We start from the raw sequence: 23,484 nt of genomic DNA on the forward strand, positions 1-23,484 counted from the left end.
TGTAGCATGGGCTCTCCAGATACTTGCTGTTGATATGATTATTACGTGTGCAGAGGACATCCTCCTAGATGATGGGAATAGTGGGAATAGGATGGTGGGAGAAGATGCCTTTCCAGAAGTTACATCACACAAGTTTGCATGCCCTGTAAGGTTGCCCTGTGGGAGCCCAAGGAAACCCTGCTGGCAGAAGGAACAGGGCCAGCAGCACGAGGTGGCCGGATCCCCAGTATAGTTGCAGAATCACCGAGAATCTGTCAGCTTTGCTGGTTTTCTTGCTGAAAATAACTATGAAAGCCCATGCTCTCCTTGTCTGTCTTCCACTCTGCTTCCACTAACATTAGTCACCGAGCCTTAGAACCGGAAAAGGAGCTTAGGGATCTTGGTCCAGCTCTCTGACGTTCAGGTGAAAGAGACAGGTCCAGCGAGGTTCGGTGACTGGCCCACGATCACAGAGCTAACATGAGCAGGTGTGGATCCAGAGTGGTGGTTTCTGACCTCCTAATTCAGAGCCCTTTCCACATACCCACCCTGGCTCCCTTGGAGGGCTTCCCTTAGGAGAATGAAAGACATAACTCTTCCTTGTCTTTAAAAGTCCCTTGGTATGTTCGGTGCCCACTGAGGACTCTGTCCCACTAGCTTGGCCAGGTTCCAGTACAGGATATTGAATCAGGTTTGGAAAATTCCCCCGTGGTTTCAATGAGATGTGCCATTCTTTCTGCTCCCCCCTCTGTGGTGATGCGGGGCTGCTGTGGTTCTTGTGTTCTGACCCACACTGCCTCTGGTACTCTGGAATTCACTAGAAAGAGGCCCAGGGACCAGCCTCAGAGCCTGTGTTTCGGATGAAACACATGAAGGCTTCGCTCCCATTTCAGGTGTGTTTGATGATGTTGGTCCTTTGTGCCCGTTTCTTGTCAAGAAAATGAAGATAGTACCTCCAGAAGTGCAGTGGGAGGAAGCCAGCTGCAGACAGGGGAATAATTTGGGAAACATGGGATGCTTCTCGGGGGTGCGGTTGTAATCCGGGAAACCTGCTCCGCTCTCCCCATCTAGCCTCAGGACAGGGAGGTGTGCTAAACACCTGTGCCCAGCTCCTAATCCTTCTTTGGCCTGCCCAATCCTTTGCCGTCTCTGTACCTTTCCAGGATGTTCTAGAAACAAGGGGAGAGCAGCCTTCTTACATGCTGCCCTGGACATCAGACTGGGTTTGAGGGACGTTGGGTCATCTCACAGAGGCCCAGGGTAGGTGAGGCAGAACAGGGGGAGCCGCTGAGCAGGGTCTCGATTCACAGGTGCTGTTTGTAGGATAAGTCCATCTGTTTAGGAAGCCACAGAACTTTCATTAATGGAACATTTTTATACATCCGTACGTAACTTTTTTTAGATCTAAAGGTCTTGCAGACCTTCTTTTAGGTCTTGCAGAAAGAAGTTTTCATTCAAGCATTGGCTATTCTTCAACGTTTATTTATTTTTGGGACAGAGAGAGACAGAGCATGAACGGGGGAGGGGCAGAGAGAGAGGGAGACACAGAATCGGAAACAGGCTCCAGGCTCTGAGCCATCAGCCCAGAGCCCGACGCGGGGCTCGAACTCACGGACCGCGAGATCGTGACCTGAGCTGAAGTCGGACCCTCAACCGACTGCGCCACCCAGGCGCCCCTGTAGCTTTCATACTCTTGCTCATTTTATTGTGGTTTTTTAAGTGTTTGAGGAAATACCACATTCATTTTTCCATGTCATGTTCAAGACACGTGTCATTCTTTTTTCCACCCAGTTTTATTGAGATTGAATTGCCACGCAGCACTGGAGAAGTTTAAGGTGTACAGCCTCGTGATTTGATCTACGTACATTGTGAGATGATTACAATAACACATTTAGGAAACATCCACCATCTCCTACACAGATACAAAAAAGAAAAAAAAATTTTTTTCCCCTGATGGTGAGAAGTCTTAGGATCTCTCTTAACACCTTTCATATACGCTACACAGCAGCGTGAGCCTTAGTCATCGCTTAGAACATTCCATTCCCAGGCCTTGTTTATCTTACGACTAGAAGTTTGTACCTTCTGACAACCTTCGTCCAATTTCCCCCACCCCTGGTAACCACAAACCTGCTCTCTTTTTCTTTTTTTTTTTTTTTTAATTTTTTTTTTCAACGTTTATTTATTTTTGGGACAGAGAGAGACAGAGCATGAATGGGGGAGGGGCAGAGAGAGAGGGAGACACAGAATCGGGAACAGGCTCCAGGCTCTGAGCCATCAGCCCAGAGCCCGATGCGGGGCTCGAACTCCCGGACCGCGAGATCGTGACCTGGCTGAAGTCGGACGCTTAACCGACTGCGCCACCCAGGCGCCCCTCTGCTCTCTTTTTCTAATCTTGTTTTCTTTTAGAGTTCACGTGGAAGTGAGATTATACAGCATTTGTCTTTCTGTGTCTGAATTCACCTGGCATAACGCCCTCCAGTTCTAGCCACGTTGACACAAATGGCAAGGCTTTCCCCTTTTTAATGGTTGAATAATATTTCAATGCGTATATATACCGCATCTTTCTCCATTCATCCGTTGACAGACAGAAATGCATTATCCTGATTAAATGAATATTCTATACGTTTATTTATAGACATATACCATATATGTATACAACATACAAATAGGTGTCTATGCACACAGACATGCGCTGAACAGTTTTCCTGTCTTTATCGAGTAGATCGAATCTAAATGCCCTGCCCTCCACAGCATAGTTCTGGAACCACACCTGATCTCCAGGTATGGCATTTCCTTCCATCCAGGTAACGTCCTCTCTGCTCCCTGTCGAGTCTCACTCCTAGACTTCATACATGATGTTTCTCTTGCAAAATCGTGTTCTTCCTTGTTTGCCAACTAATCGAAATCACTTCCTTAAAAACCTGCTTTACCGAGAGTAAAGCGGTGGTTACCAGGTGACGGGGGGACGGAGGAAAAGAATGATGGTGTTTAACAGCACACACTTGTACTGACTAGTAAACAGGCCACAGAGAGCTAGTGCATGGTGGAATGAATATGATTAATATTACTTTTCTATAATGATGTAATGCGATATATATGCTTCAGTGGCAACCACATTACAATATATAAATGCATAAAATAACATGTTTTAAGTTTATGAATTTTATCATGTCAAATTTATCAAATATAAATAGGTAAATAAGCAAATAATTAAAATAATGAAGTGAATACAAATGGACCCCATGCATTACGTCTAAATAGTGAAACGATGCTCTTAAGTGGATCCTGAGAAACTTAACAGAAGACCATGGGGGAGGGGAAGGAAAAAAGAGAAGTTAGAGAGGGAGGGAGCCAAACCATAAGAGAGTCTTAAAAACTGAGAATAAACTGAGGGTTGATGGGGGGGGGGGGGGTGGGAGGGAGGGGAAAGGGGGTGATGGGCATGGAGGAGGGCACCTGTTGGGATGAGCACTGGGTGTTGTATGGAAGCCAATTTGACAATAAATTTCATATTAAAAAATGAAAACAAAATAAAAAATGAAACTAAAATAAATAAATAAATAATAAATAAATACTGAAATGATATAAACCAAACTATTAAGTCAAATGTATCTGTCATAAAAAAATGCTTTAAAATGCAGCTTCAAAAACTCTTTCTTCTCAAATTGAAATTTTTTCAGATTTTTGTTCTTAAAAAGTCAAACGATACAAAGTAACAAAACTTGTATAAAGAATTACATAAGGGGCTTCAAAGTTAGTAAAAAAAAAAAAAAGAATTACATAAGGTACTTAGAGGAAGGTCACTGGAATCTTACCCCTTGGACATAGTAGCTGTTAAGTTTGGTAAACCCCTCCAACCTTTTAGAATTTAAGAGGCTTCTGGCTCATTCCTCTAGTTTAAGCCATTTCTTTACTGGCAATCATGAGAGTTTTATTTAAAAAATCTTTTTAATGTTTATTTTTGAGAGAGAGACAGAGACAGAGACAGAGACAAAGAGAGCACGAGCAGGGGAGGGGCAGAGAGAGAGGGAGACACAGAATCCGAAGCAGGCTCCGGGCTCTGAGCTGTCAGCACAGAGCCTGGCGTTGGGCTCGAACCCACAAACCATGAGATCATGACCTGAGCAGAAATCAGACATTTGAACGACTGAGCTGCCCAGCCGCCCCATGGAAGTTTTATTTTAAATTATTTTTTTCATATCACTATTTAAATGCTTTGTTTCATACATATTATACAGTTTTCCTCATCTAGATGGGAATATACATCTTCTGCTACAATTATTTCCACATCTATATCGTCTTGCCAAGAATAAAGGTCGCATTTCCAAGTTCATGTTTTTCACAGCCAATAGTGCCTAGCCAGCGTTCTTTAGACTTTTGTTTCATAATAATCTGAATGAGTTTTCTACATCATACAATATCGTTTGAAATGCTTTTCGTATGCAAGTTAACCCAGGTCACATGTAAGGTTTGTTCTGGAAATACATATGGAATTTTGGTGGGACGGTGCAAGTGATTTTGGGGGGGGGGATATTCTAATTCATGATGCAGCTAGGGGAACATTTCTCCAAAGGGACATGGTAGGCCATCTCTTTAATCTGGTAGACCAGATTAAAAACGAGAGAAAAGAAAACTTCCCTGGTAGGAAATGAAAGTCTGAAAGGCAGGGACGGACAGAGCAATTGTAGAGAGGCATCACCTCTGACCTCATCTGCTCCCACACACTCCACTGGTGTGCCCCAGCTGGAAGAGTCTTCTCTCGAAGCTCGCCGGCCCCCTGGGACACACAGGTCACACAGGCACACCCACGCATGCACACACACACACACACACACACCTCTCTTCAGCTCCGGCCATTAATGATGCCCTCTCCTGATACCCACAAATCCCCCTCCAGGCAGGGAAAGAAGCCCTTCTTCTGCACACTTAAAGCCTTTACTTTTTGCTGTCATGTCACATGACCATAGACTACCGCTGCCAGGCGTTGAGGCTCTCACCCACTGGACCTGAATATCGCAAGGTCAGAGAGTACGTCTGTCTTGTTCGCCATTTATACCTAATAAAATGGTAGCCCCATGAACCAAGCCGGGAGCTTGGAGTGCATCCTTGGCAATCAGCAATCCTCCCAAATTCCATTCGCTAGTCAGTTCCTGTCCACTCTTCCCTCTGAAGCCCTCTCTCAAGTCCATCCATTTCTTTCTATCCCTCTTGCTACTTCCCTAATTGTGACCGCCCTTTCTTTTGGCTCCGTTTCTGCAACAGCTTCCTACTGGTTTCTCTTCCTCCAGGCTTGCCAGTTTTATGATTTTTTTCCTTTATGTTTATTCATTTTTGAGAGAGAGAGACAGAGTGTGAGTGGGGGAGGGAAAGAGGGAGACACAGAATCCGAAGCAGGCTCCAGGCTCTGAGCTGTCAGCACAGAGCCCGACGCGGGGCTCACTCGAACCCACGAATGGTGAGATCGTGACCTGAGCCGATGTCAGACGATTAACTGACTGAGCCACCCGGGTGTCCCAAGGCTTGACACTTTTAAATTCATTCTCTATCCTGAAGCCGGAGATCTCACGCCACCCGTACCTTCCAGAGTCATCCCTTCATTCCCAACCACAGTGATTTTCTTTGAGCTCCTTGAATGCCTGAGGCTTTCTCTCAGCTCTAGATTTTCTCACACTCGGAATAATTCCCTGGTCTCAAATGTCTTGGCCAAGAAACAGCTGGGGAGCTGACAAGTCTCAATATGGCTTATATGTCACCTTCGGATTGGCAGGAACACAGCATGCTTCTGTTTAGCGCCCAACAATTTATTTGCTTCAAGAAGTAATGAAAACCTCTCAGCATGGGAATCTCAGGAAGCAGATTAAATGACATAAATCTCTTCAATATGACCTCAAAGCAATGCTTTTAAATACAGGATATGATTGGGTTTCAGGATGAAGACTGCATAAACTGGCCTCCCAATAGCGTTTGAAAATGTGTTTACACTAACTCCTGTCATATGCTTCCCTTTTCCTTGGGATCTCATCTCTGTGGCCAGAAGATGTAGTAAAAAGGATCCCAACCATTCATCTAACAAAATGGTTCACTCTCTGGTTAAAAAAGGAAAAAAAAAGAATCACCATTCCTAATGTTACCTAAAATAGGCATTTCAGAAAGAACTCAAACCTTCTGTGTCTGCAGTGTATTCTCTCGGGAGATTAACACTCGGGATGGACTTGTTCCCTGGGAGATCTTAAATCCTATCCCAGAAGAGTAGAACCATAACATAAGGTGAGCAGATCAAAAAAAAAAAAAAAATGTATTCCTGCCACCAGTAAATTCAGATTTATAAATCTTCACGGTCCCTGCGCACTGCCTGCGATTCAATCCTGTGACTTCACTGCTCGATTCATTCTGCCCCGGGACTACTCTTCACCCTTCCTCCTTCTGCTAACCTGCTCCTGCTCCCTTCTCATCAGCCCATAACCTTGCTTCCCGGTTCACGGAGAAAACGCAAGACGTGAGAAAAGGTCATTGTCTTCATCCTGTCTCCAGACCCACCAAGCTCCTCTCAGTGGTGCCCTTGTTGTGCTGCTGTCCTGTCCCCGAGGAAGAGCTGCCCCTGTCCCCTCCGTCTAAGAGTCCCCACCCACCCCTTTACATCCTTTCCGGATTTTGTTCCTACAGGTCCCCTTCCAGCGTCTTTCAGTCGCTGCTGCTTCCCTCTCAACAGGATGATTCCTATTAGACTGCAAACACGCACTAGTATCTTCTCAACAACTCCATTTCCCTGAGCCCATTTACAGTGAAGGTCCCGGGCCCCTGCTATCCGGGGGGGTCCTCTCCTCTTATCTCTCCCCACCTCCACGGCAACCCCTTTTGTTCCACAGCAATAACTTCCCATTCTCCCTTTACTCCACCTCACAGGACTTGCTTCACTGGCTTCATGACTTCTTCTGCCTCCGTGGCTCTCCTTGTCAATCCCTCCAATATTTCTCCAAATGTCAAGGTGCCCCACGACTCAGTCTCAACCTTGATCTCCCCCCTTCTGTTCCCTTCCCTTCTCTCTTGGTTGTACTTTGCTTCCCCCTTCTCCGGCCACACTCACGCCCCAAGGCACGGTCCCAATACCGTCCACACGCTCGTGGCTTCCCAATCTCAGTCTCCAAGCCTTGTGCTTGAGCTCCAGTTTTCTTCATTTGCCCTCCCACGTGACCTCACCCGGATGTCCAATAAGCAGCTCACATGTCACCTGTCTGGATTCGACTCCTGATTATTTTTCCCCAAGACTTGCTCCTTCCCCCACTGTTCCCGGTCTCTGTCCTGTTCCCCTATGACTCGGGTCAAAATTCTCTCTTTCTTCCACACCTTGCTTCCGATCCATAATGAAATGCTACCACCTGCACTTTCAAATGAATCCCAGACCCAACCATTTTTCAACCCCAGCTGCTGTCACCAAACCCCAGTCTCCTTCCGCCCTTGCTTGCCTACTGTCTGTTAACCTGATCCTTGGGGAAACGTATTTCAAATGATCTTACTTGTCTACTCAAAACCACCAGGGGCTACCCATCACTCCTTGAATAAAATCCAAAGCCTTGACCCTGGCCCTTCAGTTATTATGTAATCTTTCCTCTACTGGACTCTCTGGCTTCATTTTCTGTCACTCTTTCCCCTGACTTGGGTCCAGCTCAGTGCCCTTTATCGATCTCCCAAGGGTACTCTCATCTCCAGACTCCAGCAATGACTTTACTGTAGGCTGGAACACCACCCGACCCTTCATACTTGGTTCCCTCCCTCACTTAATTACTTTAGGTCCTTGTTCTGATATTCCACCTCCTCAATAAAAGTCTAACCACCTGTGGTAAGCAAAATAATAGACGCCCAAAATGTCTATACCTTAAACCTTCCCCCCCCCCCGCCCCCAAACCTGTGAATATTTTAGGTTGCCTGGCAAAGGGAATTAAGGCTGCAGATGGAATTAAGGTTGCTAGGGAGCTGAATTTGAGATAGAGAGATTATCCTGGATTATCCAGACCGATGTCATATAAAGGGTACTTGAGAGTGGAAGAGGGAAGCAGGAAAGGAGAACCAGAGACTTGAGAGCACAATGACTCAGCCTGACATTGCTCGTTTTGAAAACCGACGAGGGCTCTGAACCAAGGAACGTGGGCAGTCTCTGGAAACCAGAAATAGGTTCTGCCCGCAGAGCGTCCCTCAGGAACACAGCCCTGCCAGCGCGTTGATTTGAGCCCAGTGGGATCTAGTCTCCACTTTGGCCTCCAAAACCATAAGATAATCGGTTTGTGTTGTTTGAAGCCACCACGTGTATGGTAATTTGTTACAGTGGCACCAGGAAATTAATACCGCCCCATCAAAAATAGATACACAGGTGGGGACACACCGCTCTCTGTCACCTTGGCCTTACCTTTCTTTTTCTGTCACTGGCTGTGCACCATAAACCCCACAAGAGTAAGGAAGGCCTTGGGCTCTCTTCATGGCCACACTTCGACTCTTTAGACTGGTGTCTGCTTACGGAAAACTACTAACCCTGTTCTAGTCACTGAAATTTGATTTTATTGCCTGCTAACCTGAAGCTTCACTTTCTCTTCCACTGTTGTCTTAAGATAATATTTTTAGAAGTAAAGGTGGGTTAAAATGAACCGCAGGGCACCTGGGTGGCTCACTTGGTTAAGCATCCAACTTCAGCTCAGGTCACGATCTCACAGCCGGAGAGTTCAAGCCCCAGGTCAGGCTCTGAGCTGGTTAGCTCAGAGCCTGGTGCCTGCTTCAGATTCCGTGTCTCCCTCTCTCTCCCTGCCCCTCGCCCACTTGGATGCAGGTACGCTCTCGCGTGCTCTCTCTCTCTCAAAAATAAATTGATATTAAAAAGTGAACTGAAATGTGCCTTGAGGGGGGAAAAGGCATTGATTTTACGGCACGTATCCCAAGAAGGCTGACTGAAAGGATGAAGGGCATTCGGTCTTCCCAGACAACATTTGTGGTAGAGAACGGAGTCCAGGCAGACCAGGTTAAGGACTGATTTTTGGTAGAAAGTTGCACTCAAATCCCTGCTGACAGAAACACCTTCATTTCCTTGCCATTTATGTGCTCTCTACCGGAAGTGTGAGGGTTGGGACTGCAGCCCCGAAGAGCTATGCCATTTCAGTCCCCCCCCCCAAAAAAAATCTGTCCTACAAAATATGTCCATTAGGGATAGAAGAAAAATCAGTTTTAATCACAGTTTTCAAAGCCAACCTCTTTTACTACATTTCCTACCCTACCTGGTATTCTTCTACAGGTTGTAGACACAATTTTGTTAGGTGCGGATAAAAAAAAAAGCTGGCATGGCCAACCTCCGGAGCATGCTTTGGCCTACCAAATGTGAGGAGAAGTGGTGAATGTCCATTCCGGGCAGAAGCTTTAACAAACAGTGTGCGACGCTCTACCTGCCTCTATAGCTGGAGTGATCTTGAAAGCGGTCATCAATGAGGAACCTCCATTAGCCTGCATCCTTCATAAGAACCTCCTTACCACCTCACATTAAACATACAAGGGCGCCTGGGTGGCTTAGTCTCTTAAGCGTCCCGCTCTTGGTTTTGGCTCAGGTCACGACTTCACAGTTTCCTGAGTTTGAGTCCCGCACCCGGCTGTGTGCTTCCGGTGCGGAACCTGCTTGGGATTCTCTCTCCCCCTTTCTCTCTGCCCCTCCCCTACTCATGTTGTCTCTGTCTCTCTCAAAATAAATAAATCAACTTTAAAAAATAAACACACAGTGTGAGCAAGCGATGCACCTGGGTTGTCTGAAGCCAGAGATTTGGGAGTCATTCGTTACTACAGTAATTCCTGGGTATGCTTCGGCCTAAGACACGTGAAGATCAATAGTGACCAACCAATAAATGTTTTACCTATGAATCCTGTGGGTTTCCTTAGTTCATGAATTCTCGGTGCCATTCCTAGGAGAACATGCACTGACAGTCTCACAGAGGCTTCGATTTTACGTGTCAACTTGCCCAGCTCAGGGGCTGTCCAGATATTTCACTAAACATTATTTCTGGATATGTCTGTGAGGGTGTTTCCACATGAAATTAGCATCTGAATTGGTAGGTTCTGTACAATGGTGCACCCACCATAGAAGGGTGCAGCCCCTTCTATGTGTCAGACCATCAAGTCCACGATCCTGATGATTCAGGGACAACTTGAAAATGAAAACAGGCGATACAACTCCATCTTCTTATTTTTACACATATAAGGGTTACTGAACACATCCTTAGTCTTCAGTATTTGTAAATGGAAACACCCATAGGGGCGCCTGGGTGGCTCTGTCGGTTGGGTGTCTGACCTCGGCTCAGGTCATGATCTCACGGTCAGTGAGTTTGAGCCCCGCGTCGGGCTCTGTGCTGACAGCTCAGAGCCTGGAGCCTGCTTCGGATTCTGGGTCTCCCTCTCTCTCTCTCTGACCCTCCCCCGTTCATGCTCTGTCTCTTTCTGTCTCAAAAATTAAAAAAACGTTAAAAAAAATGTGAACACCGATAGAAATAGTACATTTTTAATCTACTCTACTATCTACACTCAATCTTCAAAATACTTCAGTGAACTCAACAATTCCACTTAGAAATTTTTGCGTGCTCCATTTTACTAGTTTTCCTGATCATAAATAAATACCTGTTCACAGTTTTGAAAATGAGGTAAAAAATGCATTAAAAAAAGAAGAAGAAGGAAAAAAGGGGCACCTGGGTGGCTCAGTTGGTTAAGCATCCGGCTCTTGATTTCAGTGCAGGTCATGATCTTATGGTTCGTGAGAGGGAGCCCTGTGTTGGGCTCTGGGCTAAGAGTATGGAGCCTGCTTGGGATTCGCTCTTTCTCTCCCTCCCTCCCCTACTCGTGCTCTCCCTCTCTCTCAAAATAAATAAGGAAGAAAAAACTTTGGTTTTAATCCCACTTTCCGAGGACAGCCTCTCAACGTGTATTTTTCTTCCCTTCAACATGTCTAGATACAATTTTGAATTTTATGCTTTTCACCTGCCATTAAAACAAAACCATTTTCCCATATTAATACCGATTCTCGGTAGGCTTCATGTTTTATGATTATAATACTTAATTGTACGATTATGCCACAATTTACTTGACCACCCAGATCGAGGATGTTTGAAGACATTATATTTTAGTGTTTATACCTCCGTTCTCCTAAAAAACAATTGGCAGCAACTTCACAATTAATGTCTAAAGTCTATTTCCCACTGGGAATGGTAGGAAGGGAGAAGCCAAAAGTACCAGAAAGTCGTTACGGGGAGAGAAGGTGCTCTGGATGGTCAGGGACACCAGGGTGTGGGTCCAGGGTGAGTAGGGACATGGGTGTGTATGTAACACACGTTTGAGAGACACCCTGTGCTGTGCTGTATTGTGAATGGAGCCATAACCTGACCAGTGGGAGCGGGTTCACCCGGCTACACCCGGGGCCAGTGCTCTGCATGAAGGTGGGCTATGCGAGGTTCCTGCATACACCTATTCCTGTAGCAATGGTGTATGCCTTTCCAATCTCCACACATCCTGGAAACCAGGGCAGACGGATACAGAGGCTTCTGCAACATCATACACAAATCTGCGTCCTTATGTCAGATATCTAAGGTAAAGAATAAAACTGAACTAATATTCTTATGTATATGCCCGGCAGGGTACTTAACGCTGACTGTGAAAACTACAGGAAATGTTTGAGGTGGGGTCTCCTTAGCCTAATGAAACCAGTGAGGGGTCCCACGCCTGACTTTCAGTAAGGATAAGAAAATTACACAAGTATGATGCTTCATTGCAAAGATTTCTTCTTACTCAGCATGTTTTCATTGACAGTGCTCTTACCAAACATACTCCGTACATGTAATCCTTTAAATTGCTTTTAACGTTTGTTTATTTTTTAGAGACAGAGAGAGACAGAGCAGGAGCTGGGGAGGGGGAGAGAGGCGGTGGGCGGGGGGGGGTGGGGACACAGCAGGCTCCAGGCTCCGAGCTGTCAGCACAGAGCCCAACGTGGGGCTCGAACCCACAAACCGTGAGATCATGACCTGAGCCAGCGTCACATACATGTTTAACTGACTGAGCCACCCAAGTGCCCCTGAATATATAATCCTTTACTTAAAGAATACTGAAGAAGAATACTGAAGAAGGTGGCCTAAGCTCTTCAACGATAATGTGTGTCCTTATACTGCCAGTTACTAGTTCCAACGGTCCAGGAACTTAAAGACCACATGCTCATAGCAATGGTCACAAAACCAAACTGCATCTCCACATCGAATATACAACTCTCTGGCATTCTCCATAAAGATTTTCTTTTTCGTTTCCAAACAGTCAGATCCACTCTTGGTAATGGATCATTCTCTGGGTTTTGACAAAAACACATTAGCCACGTACCCACTGCCACAATCAAGGCATAGAAAGTTCCACTGTGCGTCGACCCCCCTACCCACCAAACTCGCTTGTTCTGCGCCTCTGGGGAGTCAACACCTCCTTTCCAACCCCAATGCCTGGCATTTTTACAAAGACTTGTTTTGTAATCTATGCCTCGTTTCTATGGAAAACAATTAAAAGGCAAGATGAGGGGCGCCTGGGTGGCGCAGTCGGTTAAGCGTCCGACTTCAGCCAGGTCACGATCTCGCGGTCCGTGAGTTCGAGCCCCGCGTCAGGCTCTGGGCTGATGATGGCTCGGAGCCTGGAGCCTGTTTCCGATTCTGTGTCTCCCTCTCTCTCTGCCCCTCCCCCGTTCATGCTCTGTCTCTCTCTGTCCCAAAAATAAACGTTGAAAAAAAAAATTTTTTTAAATAAAATAAAAGGCGAGATGATCACTTTTACCAATGTTTATGGATCTAGAAAATTTGGCAGACCTTTGGGGCCATATACTAAATACCAACGGTTCAGCAACTGGACTCTGCAGAACTGAGATTCAGCTCTGTTTCTTCCAAACTGGTGTGGGAAGTGCCTGGCTCACGTCCAACAAAATAACACCAGTGTATTAGGTAGAATATTTCTAGTGTAAATCACCTATTGGTGAATTGCGATTTTCTTACGTACCTTAACTACCCACAACAGAATTCAAATTATGTTTAATCTATTTTTGGATTTCATTATATAGGTGCACCTTGCTTGATGCCTTCAATGTGTTTTTGCTAAGGATATACTTAAACCGAATTTTGAAAATTAAGTATTATTTTCTAAGTGAGTGCTTTTAGTGGGATCAATGATAAGTCTCCTATCTATCTTCCTCGAAAATCCCCATTTGTGTATCCCTTATTTGTGTAATCCCTATTGGCGTCAGTCAGGGCACATCTGATCTGAGCTTTTCTTGGAATATCGGCGACGCTCTATTCGCACTTGCATAGCTACCGGGCTCTCTATACACAACAGCTAAAGTCTGAAGGCGCACATCTCAACCAGTCACCTTAAGGGTCCGGGCGCTTTTGTCTGCTTTCAGAATAATTTTAAGACAATTTCCCACCTTTCTCCCAGAACGCGGCAGCTGCTACACAGGCTATTCCTGCCAAAAGCCTGGAAGCCTGTTCCATCACGCAGACTTCTAGCTTCTTGAAAAGAATTTTGCAGATCAGGCAACAACAGGCGCCTAATGTTCATACGACTCAACTAGCCGTGGAGCAGATCTGTTTCCCATTTCTAGTTGGAGTTTCAAGGACTTCCTTTTTCTAATTGCTTCCTCGGTTGCTATGTGCTGTAGGGACCACGGCCTCCTGCCTTCTCGTATCAGGACTCGGGCGCGTTCTGTCGTCTGAGAGTCTGAGCCAATTGGGACAAGCTTAGGGAAGGTGGTTGCATCTGTCAAGGGCCGTGTGTCAGGCATGGTAGCCATCACGAGCTGCTCCCAGAATAAGTAAACCATCCAGCAAAACCACTCTCAACGATTCCGTGGGATCCACACTGCATGTATATGTACATGTATGTTTCTGGTTAGCAAAACTTATACTAATTACGGCATGATTAATTCTTAATGGAGGTCACCTTGAGGCTGCCTCCTCCCCTTTTCCACTGGCAGTTGAACTTCCCAAAGCCCAGATTTCTGCCGCCCGTGAGTTCTGTCACATTGGTGTTATTTCCTCTGTCATTTACTTGATAGCTCCGACCTCCGTTTTTCTTCTCTTTGTTCCTGAACAAAACCTGATTTCTTTCTGAGGGAGCTGGGAAAAGCAAGACGTATGCGACCAATATGTTTCCCAACCCCTCCCATGAGAGAGGGCACACCCAATATTATCAAAAAGCAACCCCTGTACCAGTCACAGCGCCAGATGCTTGAAGCTGCCTTCTTATTGTGGGCTCACTTAACACAAAATAAAACAGACCCCCAACACAAAGGCTTCCTTCCGGTCCCCAAGCTAAAACACAACTCCCACGAAAAGTCGTACCGTTTCAGAGCTTTGAGATAATCCTAACCAAACCGTCTTCCATTTCAAGGTTTTGTTTTGTTGTTGTTGTTTAAACACAAAGATACTAGATAAAGGCCAGGCAAATTCTGGTACTTTTTCTCAGAGGGTTCCGAGTCTCAGTGGCACCCCCCACCTCTTCCTGTTCCTTCTTTCGGTGGGTCCCTAATTGCCAGTGGTTCCCAGCTGCATTGCCTCCCCGTTATTCTTAGCGATAGGATGACTCTGACGGGTAATTAGCTCATGCCATTATCTTTCTGCTCAAAATGTCTCACTTGTGTATTTAATTAGATATTTGCACACCCGTGCCTGTGCTACTATTGTTGCAATTTGCCCATCATTCCAAAGATGAGGCTCCACTGACTCTACGTCACTCTTCCCCCCTTTTGGGGGCAGGAAGGCTGAAACGTAGCAGCTTTATTTACCGCACACATGGGCTTAGAAACCGCCGGAAAGAGAACTAATGAACCTGGGAGTAGATTTAGGAAGGACGAAACACGAATCTGGCAGATGCGATGTTTGACATTGTTTGAGGCACGGGGCACAGGTTAGGGAGTTTCTGAGGCAGAAGTGAAAGAGATCAATTTGGTGATGGGGGATTTTATTCCAGTGAAGTAAGAGGGAAAGACAGAAGGGAGATGAGAGAAGTGCTTTTCTGCAGCTCCTTGATTTTATACAGAGCAGGAAAATTATCTATTCTTTGCACTTTGCCCCTCCCCCACTGCCATATGCTTCCCTCAGGTTTCCTTTCTCCGTACTTGAAAGGACCACAGATTTTAATAGTATTCATGCATTTGAAGTGTGAGGCTATTCCTGGCTTCCTGTTTTTGAATTTATGGTGAGGAGGAATTTTTAAAATCCAATAAGATATGGTAATATCCAGTCTTTATATGAGGAGGTAAAAATAAAATAAACGATTATTTAATGAAAAAAAAAATAATAACATGAACTAAATGGAAGTTGAAAAAAGAAAAAAGGCAGTTGACCTTACATAAACTGAAGTTCAAGATCACAACCAGATCCAGGGACTGACTTATAGGCCAGTCTCTTTCAACGACTAAGCCGAGTTTAGTTGGTTACCACCGTGAACACGAAATTGTAGACACCCCAGGGGCCTGCACACGTTGAAGCAATGTCATTAAAAGGTCAAATTCACTTAGAACACCTTGAATTCAGATGTAATAGTAAAAGCAGACCCAGAGCTAACACACAGGGGGAGTCAGGACTATCTTTTCAGAGGAATATTTGCAATATAATCTGTATTTCTGCCTGAGACATCACACTAGTCCGTGAACGGCAGCTTCAGCACTCAGAGCCACTACTAGGTCAAGCAGAGGAATGTTCTTCCTCTGTTGGGAAAACTACATTGCCGTCAATGGGCAGAGAGTAAGACAGGAGGCAGGTGACTGGGGACAGTGAGGGGACAGAGCCCGCTGTGGGGAGCTCTGGCAAACCAGGGGCATGTACGACCCATCATTCCCGTGGAGACAAAGACTCCTCTGACCTCCGCTTTCTGCAACCCCCGACCCAAACCGCTTTTCCCTTCCAGATCCTCTCTAGAAGATCATTTTAATTGCAATTTGTGAAGGTAACTGGGGGGCGAGGGAATGGAACGGGGCGGGGGGGGGGGGGGGCAAGCCATGTCTCAGCTCCACAGGATTGGACCCTGAATTTGCACCCTATCAGGACCAGGCTTCTCCCTTTCCTGGAAGGAAGGCAGGGTGAAGAGGCAGGCTCTATAGTAGGCAGACCTCTTTTCCAACCGTGCACCGACCGTTTACCACGGTGTGGCCTTGTGTGTATCTTTTTTTAACACGTTTGATGTCAATTTCCTTATTCATAAAACGCATGTTATGGATTAGAAATAAGTGGTATACAGTAGGTGATCAAAACATGTAAAGCATGTGGGAACACGGACGGCCAGACGCCCGAGTCAGCAACCCCTTTGTTTCTGCCTTTCATCCTTGCTTCCAAGATCACACTCTGCACAAAGAACAGAGGCTTGAACTGGAAATCGCTACACTGACGCCCGGCGCCCCTCCTCTCTTTCCCTGCCTTCCGGCAAATGGCAGCCACTGGCACTTCCGTCGTCTGGGGCACCTGGATAAGAAACCGGTAGAAATGAGGTGTCCTGTGCTGGCTAGCACCCACTCAGTAGCCAAGGTCAAGCCGGGCTGGGGTTCCCAGATTCCTTTTGCCCCACCGTTCCCAGGCCATTCCCAGCAGCAACCAAGGTTCCTGGGCCCACAGTACCCCCTGATGGCTAACACGGGGAACTTTCTTTACTCAAAGGCTCTTCTCTCGGGGCGACTCGCCCAAGCTTTCACAGATCACTGCTTTGTTCGTTCCATCACAGACCATTCATTTCTCACGAACGTGTGGTTGCCTAAGCTGTTTTTGGTCTTCACTTTTTGCTCAATGATTTCAGAAACGTCTATCTCCCTCCTTGCTTTTTACCCCTTATCTTACTCCTTTTATGAGTCCTCAAATCATTGTGGTTATGGTTGCTAAGTATAATTGTGGGATAAGGACATCTGTCTGTCAAAAAAAAAACACCCTAAGAAACCTCCATTCATTTAGAAGTAAACTACGACATAGCGGAGAACCACAAGCATTAATCTCTAAAGCCCTTTGAGATATCCAGAAGACTTCCCCAGAACTTGCACAGAAGATGCCATTCACCCCTGGCTCTTTCTCCAAGTAACACTGATCTTTGCTCGGCATCCTTACCATTTTTCTATTTACTTAATTGCTAAAATTGTACTAGTTTGTCCCCTACTGTTTCATTGCAAACACAATTCGGCTCCAATAAGGGTTAAGTGCATTCCTGTGGGCTATTCTGGAAACCAAAGCACAGTCTTTCAGCATTAGTTCTTTATGGGAAAGTGAATTCAAATCTCCAAGCAGTTGCTTGAGGAGGAACTTTTGGAAAATCTACCTATTGTAATTCAACACTGGAAATTTTGGGCTGGGAGTATTCAGTTTTTAAAAATTCATACTGATGTCTGTATTCTCTGGTTTTCATCTATTGAACCATGACATCTACTGGGATTAGCACTTAGAAAGGTATTCAGATGTGACTTATCCGGGCAGACATCGGTTCTTCTTTTATCAAAGGAAAAATATACTAACCAGATCCTGATTTGGTATGCTATGGGAATGTTCTAGAAGGTTACAAAATTCATGTCCATGACTATAGATTGCTTCTCGGTAAAAAGGCATTAACATATCTTAAAGTATAAATATTTATTTCCCTTAACTTAAATCCAAATAATATGAATGTTTTATGTCTTTATTTATCAAGGCTTAAGTTTTAAAGACTTTGAAAAATACAATTGATTTTGATATGGATTATTAAAAATGCCATTAATTTCATGCTTAATTCTTCTGAATGAGGAAATTTATTCTCAAGCTGGAGGTCAGTAATCAGAAGCATCTAAAATCCCAATCAAACAACTAATTGTTCTATAATTACAAATTAACATCAAGTGGCTTAATTTTTCTAATTTCTAATAAATTTAAAAGTTAAAGCTTGTAAAAATTGGGATGAAATAACTGAGTTATGGTAACTGAGCTATTGTGACTATATATAGATACATATGAAAGACATAATTTGAAAATGCTTTTATAAAATATTTTCCTTATTTGGTCATAATTCAAGGTAAGCCTTGCATACAATTTTTTCTTTGAAATGATTTCCATATTTAAAGAACTGAAATTATTTTCTCTTTTAAAAAAATGCAAATCGGTTAAAAACAGGTAAATACCACCCATCCAATTTCATTAAATGCTGTGAAGATGAATTTTCTACATACATCCTAAATGCACTCTAATGTAACAATAACGAAAAATGAGGTCATAAAATAGTTGTGTGGTATTTTATAGCAAAAGGTATTTTAAGTGGTTGATCATCCAAGAACATTATTTGAGTCCACATTTTTCTGAAAAGAGATATTTGGTTTGTGATAATGTATACCTTTTGAACTCATAGAGTTTTAGAGGTACAAATGAAAACATCCAGTGTTAATGCTTTTGAAAGCATTACATTTAAATTATTTTCTCAGGACCCAAAGAGAAAACACCAGAGGAAACAGAACCAGCCTGAATTGTTTAAAATGTATTTGCCCTTTAATTAAATAAGAAACATCTGTCTAGGGATTGTGGAAATGAATGTAATCCATCCACACTCTGCCTGTACTAGTTTGCATCCAATGTCCAATATTTTGAAAGAAAATTCTTTCTTTCTGTAAAGAATTAAACAGCAACATGGAGCGATGTCTGGGTCTATAGCAGCTGAGTCTTGCCTCCGGAGTCTGGGCACTGGAAACGCTAAGGATCTGTCTTTCCCCAGATCTGTCCTTGGGAAGCAACCAAATTCTCTCCATAATCAAGATTAGGGTGGAACGCTTGTATGTCTTCAAAGCATCCGCTCACCCTGAAACTGCTCATCTGGGGCAGTAAGGAAACAGAAGTTACTAGGACATATCCAAATACTCAAGGTCAAAATACCAAGGTTCCCTGTCTGGGGTTCACCGTTCATTTTCCTCCCCTTCACTCAGGCTCGAGTGGAGGGACCTGGACAGCCCACAACACAAACTCATCAGACGGGCCGCATGAGGAGAAACAAAGTGGGGGAGTTAACTCCACGATGGCTCTGGTTCTTTGAAACGAGGACCCACGTTGAGAAGGACAAAGATCACTTACTGGTGTTGTCAAACGGGATCTGCTTGCACTGTGCAGACCCCTCGGCGGGCCAGGGACAGTAATAGACCGCTCCCCCTTCCACGATGTCTGGCTGGCTGGTGTTGGCTTTGGGCGCCCCCACCAAGACACTCGCTCTGCGAAAGGGTTGGAGAAAATCACTCCTTGGGAATCATGAGAGCGTGCGCGTCTGATGCAGTCTCCGTGGCCGCGTGCTCGCCGAGACTAGGGGCGGGGGCGGGGAATCGGGGGTAGAAACGTATCTCTGATGGAGACCGACTGTCAAACTTGATTTCCCGTTGGAAACCTACGGGCGCCGGAAACCTGGTTTTGAAGAGGGTGCAAATAGTCCCAATTCTTCTCTAGGTGGAGCTGTGTATGCAGTGAGATGAGAGAAGGGGAAAAAATAGCAAAGGGCAGAGCCCAGCCGCTTGCAGCAGACCGCACTTGCGCCCAGACGCTTAATTGTTACAGGCTACGCATAAACAGACTTGGATCTGTTCGGTCCCGTTTTCCCCTTTGTACGAGGCTCGGGTCTTTGCTCGAGTCCTGGGAGCCACCCCCCTCCCCCCCGCCCCGGACTTGCGTGTTCTACACAAGTGGCACATCATTAATTTAAAGTGGCACATCATTAATTCAAAGTTCACAAGGCACATCTAGCATGGAAGGGGGGGGGGGACAAGTGGCGGGGAGCCCGAGGGGACCCCAAGTGCGCAGCGGGACGGAATCTCAGGAACCTCCCTCCATCGGGTGCGGGCACAGGCGCGGGTCCCCCGGGGCAGAGGGGCAGGGACCCAACCTGTGGCCGGGCTCGCCCCCCCCTTTGCGCAAAACTCCCCGCGCGGGGCGACTTACGTGCGAGCGGCAGGTATGTGGAAGTCCACCGCGTAGCCGAAGTAGCTGCCCTCGGGGCCGCTGTACACGGTGAGCTTGTCCACGTCCAAGTTGAACGCCTGCGAGGCGGGGGTCCGCAGCACGCCCAGCGCGGCCGAGAGGCACCAAAGGGGCGCGAGCCACTGCGCCCGGCCGTCCCGGGGACCGCGGCGGGCCCGGGCAGACATCGCCCTCCGTCCCGGCGGATGCTCACCCGGGGAGCGGGAGCCCAGGAAGCCGGCGCGACTCCTTGGCGGGCGGCGGCGGGCGGCGCTCCCCCGATGCTCGCGTCCCGGGTCGGTGCGCGCGGCGCGTCCGCGGTGACAGCCCCGGGCGCTCCGCCGCGCGTCCTCTGCGGTCTGCTCCCCGCCTGCTCCCCGGCCGGCTCGGGGGCTGGCCGACAGGGGATGCCGGCCCTCCTCTGGCAGCGGGCGGGGGGCCCCGCGCGCTCGCGGCGCCTCCTAGCGGCGGCTCCGCGGGCTGCGGGGGCCGGAGCGGGTGACTCCCGGCCGCCCGCGCCCCTGCTGGAGGCCGGCGCCAGGCGCCTGCTTCGGCCGCCCGGCTGTCCCCCCGCAATCGCATCTCAAGGAAGCCCTGAATCTCGCACATACCAATTCGGGCCATTGCTTTTGGAAGCTACGCGCCCCCCCCCCCCCCCCAGCCAACCACACGCGCATAGGACGAGAGTATGCTCCCGCTTCTCCCAAATGGAATAATGTGAAAGCCTCACCCCCCCCCCCCCCCCCCCCGGCAGCGAGATAAAGCCAGGCGAGTCTCTGCACCGCCTCTGCAGCCTGATGACCCCTCAGGGTCCATGCGTGTTCATCTGTGGCTGAGGGTTTAAATCCAGCAATACTCTCCTCTACCTCCACCCTATCCCCCACCCCCCACCCGCCTGCAGAGGTTAGCTAGAAAACAAAACTTCGAGGCTTTATTTAGGTCTTAGGGCATGTAAATAACTTGGTGCTAAATCTTCGGTGACCCGGTGTAATTGTGATCAAGAGTAACTAAGTCAGAAATGTTCGAATTTAAAATATACCCTGGGGTGGAGGAGGATAAAAGGTAATAGACTGGAAACTGCAGGAATTCAAACTTCGGTTCCAAAGCAGGGACATTATTGATCTCTTTCTGTGCCTTCGGTCTGGGGGAGGGAATGAAGAATGAGTAGGGGAAGAGGGAGAAGAGAGAGACGTGGTATAGACCCACACCACACGCTCTTATGGGGAAGCAGGGCTAATGCGCCAACAGAGCGAGTAAGCGTTAACCTGGGTGGGGCTGGGGCTAGACAGCAAGGAGAGGTGAGCAGTTGCCAAAGAATTTGAAGGTGATTTGGTGGCAGATGTAGACTTGGGCTGCAATTGGAATAGGAGGCTGGGATTTAGGCAGCGTGGGCTGAGACCTTGAGGAAAAGTGTTAGCAACACCAGGCTGGGAGGAAACTGTCGTGTAAGGGATAGAATAAAAGAGAGGATTGGGGAGTGTCCGGAAATAAGGATGGATCTCCGGAGACAGAGGATCTTAGAAACAAGAACATTTACTGAGCCTAAGAGAGCCAGTTCTAGAGCAGAGGCATGACGTACCCACAGGGATTCAAAACATTTCCTGGCGGGGAGGTGTGGGGGAGGGGGCGGGACGGGGGCGGAGGGGCGTGGCCGTTGTTAGAAGGCAAGGAAAGCCAAGAAGCTCTTGCCCAGATGTTAACAGGGGACAAGGCCCTGGACGTGATTAAAGAAAGAAGGGAAGGAAGGCCACCATGCTAATGAGAAGGGAAAAGGTCAGAGATTAATGGCAGAATGAAAGTGAAGGAGAGTCGAAGGTGAGTCCGAAAGTGTCCACTTAGAAGAGAAGACTACAAACTGTAGCAATGGGCAAGGAGAGGATGGGGGTCACGTGGTGAGTCAGAGGCTGCCTTTGTTGAATCTGAGTTACAGGCGTGGGAGCCCCCAGAGGCTCTGGAAGCGTACGTCCCAGGCAGTAGTCAGTCTGGCAGTGCAGGTCTGGGAGGCTATCCACAGAAAGACTCTGAGGCCACTGGAAAGCTGGACTTTCTCATTTCTGTCGCATCAGACCTCACTTGGTGGACTGATTTGAATTTTTTGTCATTATCCTTCTTGTCTTATCCCTGTAACAATAGTAAAAATTAATAGGCTATCTGATTACCTGGCAATATCATCACATCTGGATGATTTCCTAACTGGATGGTCCTTTCCCAGACAAGGACTTAATAGTAAATGGCAGACAACGTTTTTCTCGGGCCAAGAGTCCTTTTGTGTTGGACAGGGAGTCTGCAACTCAGGTCAGGTTACAATGTTAATAAAAGTGATGTTCCTTGTAGTAAATCTCAATGAGTAATTCATATGCAACATACACAGGGGCACATTCAGAGCTGTGGCTAACACTGAGACTAGGGGGTAATAACCTCAACTCCTTATTTGCTGACGCTGACATGATGAAATTTGGAAATTCCTCATATTGCAGGCAAGTCTTTGGTAGGAAAACAATACCTAAATTGGTAGAAAGAACTAATGTTATATCAGACGAGCTCTTGGCCCCCACACTGACTTCGTGGACAGAAGTAGCTATATATTATAAAATGCTTTGATTTCTATATGGCAGCCTATCACCAAGGTACCCCTTTGCTTTGCAGTATTTCCAGTGTATTCTTTATCCTTTTATTCAAGATAGAGTAGGTAGGGAAAGAAAATTCTACTCATTGCCATACAATTGGGTATATGTACTGTTCGTCTTTTCTAATACACACTTGTTCTTAAATTACACAACATGCCTACATTGTTAATAGTGTCAGTTTGCACTCTATAGAGAGGTTTGGGGAATTGCAACAATATACATATTTACAGAGCAATATACATATTTACAGAGCAATATACATATTTGCCCATTAAGGTTTGGGGAATTGCAACAATATACATATTTGCAGAGCAAGGTCAGATATCAACACCAGTTCCCCATGCTATTATTAGGTCTGTAAGAATTTTTTTTTTTTTAAGTTAGGATAATAATGAGGAGTCACCTTTCTAGATTTAGTAAGCTCTTCTGGGCTAACCTTTTGGGCCTGCCTGTGAGTAGTGGTGGAGAGGTGGCATAAAGCAGACGAATACTTCTCCAGGAGGTCCTGGAACAAGGTTTGGTGGCACCCCGGTGTCCAAAGACTGGAAGCCCTGTGACCTCCCTGGGAGGCCAGAAGCCTGGGAGAGCAGTAAATCCCCCAAGGAGACAGGGGGAGAAAAAAGCCAAAAAACAAACAAAACAAACAAAACCCTGTAACAATCGCAGGGACAGGGTTAGTCTGCGTAGGTGTCTTGTACATTTCACGACTCTGACACGTGGAACCATGCCAATCAGTAAGGCCTGGGGTGCTGTCTAAGAAACACATGAACAGTGACAGGTCTCAGGCTGAATGAGAAGTTTGACGTTTTAAAGATCTACCAGCAGTGATTTATTTGTCAGAAGAGCAAGTCTGGGAACTGTTTATCAGGCATGTGAGTACGTGTGTATGTTTAATCCTGGGAAAGGTATAC

The 23,484-nt window shown here is 46.5% G+C and overlaps 1 protein-coding gene across 1 annotated transcript in view; it reads right to left on the minus strand.

Annotated features, from left to right (window-relative positions):
- Positions 1-20,352, minus strand: part of ITGA8 (integrin subunit alpha 8) — a 195,122-nt gene extending 174,770 nt beyond the window's left edge. Inside the window, exons 1-2 of the mRNA XM_043563837.1 lie at positions 19,929-20,352; positions 19,077-19,210 (exon numbers count right to left, since the gene is read on the minus strand). Of these exons, the coding sequence (XP_043419772.1) occupies positions 19,077-19,210; positions 19,929-20,134 (340 nt within the window). The 5' untranslated portion in view covers positions 20,135-20,352. The remainder of the gene's footprint in view (positions 1-19,076; positions 19,211-19,928) is intronic.
- Positions 20,353-23,484: the final 3,132 nt, after the last annotated feature.

Source organism: Prionailurus bengalensis, chromosome B4, assembly GCF_016509475.1.
Source record: "Prionailurus bengalensis isolate Pbe53 chromosome B4, Fcat_Pben_1.1_paternal_pri, whole genome shotgun sequence".
In the NCBI taxonomy this organism is placed as follows: domain Eukaryota; kingdom Metazoa; phylum Chordata; class Mammalia; order Carnivora; family Felidae; genus Prionailurus; species Prionailurus bengalensis.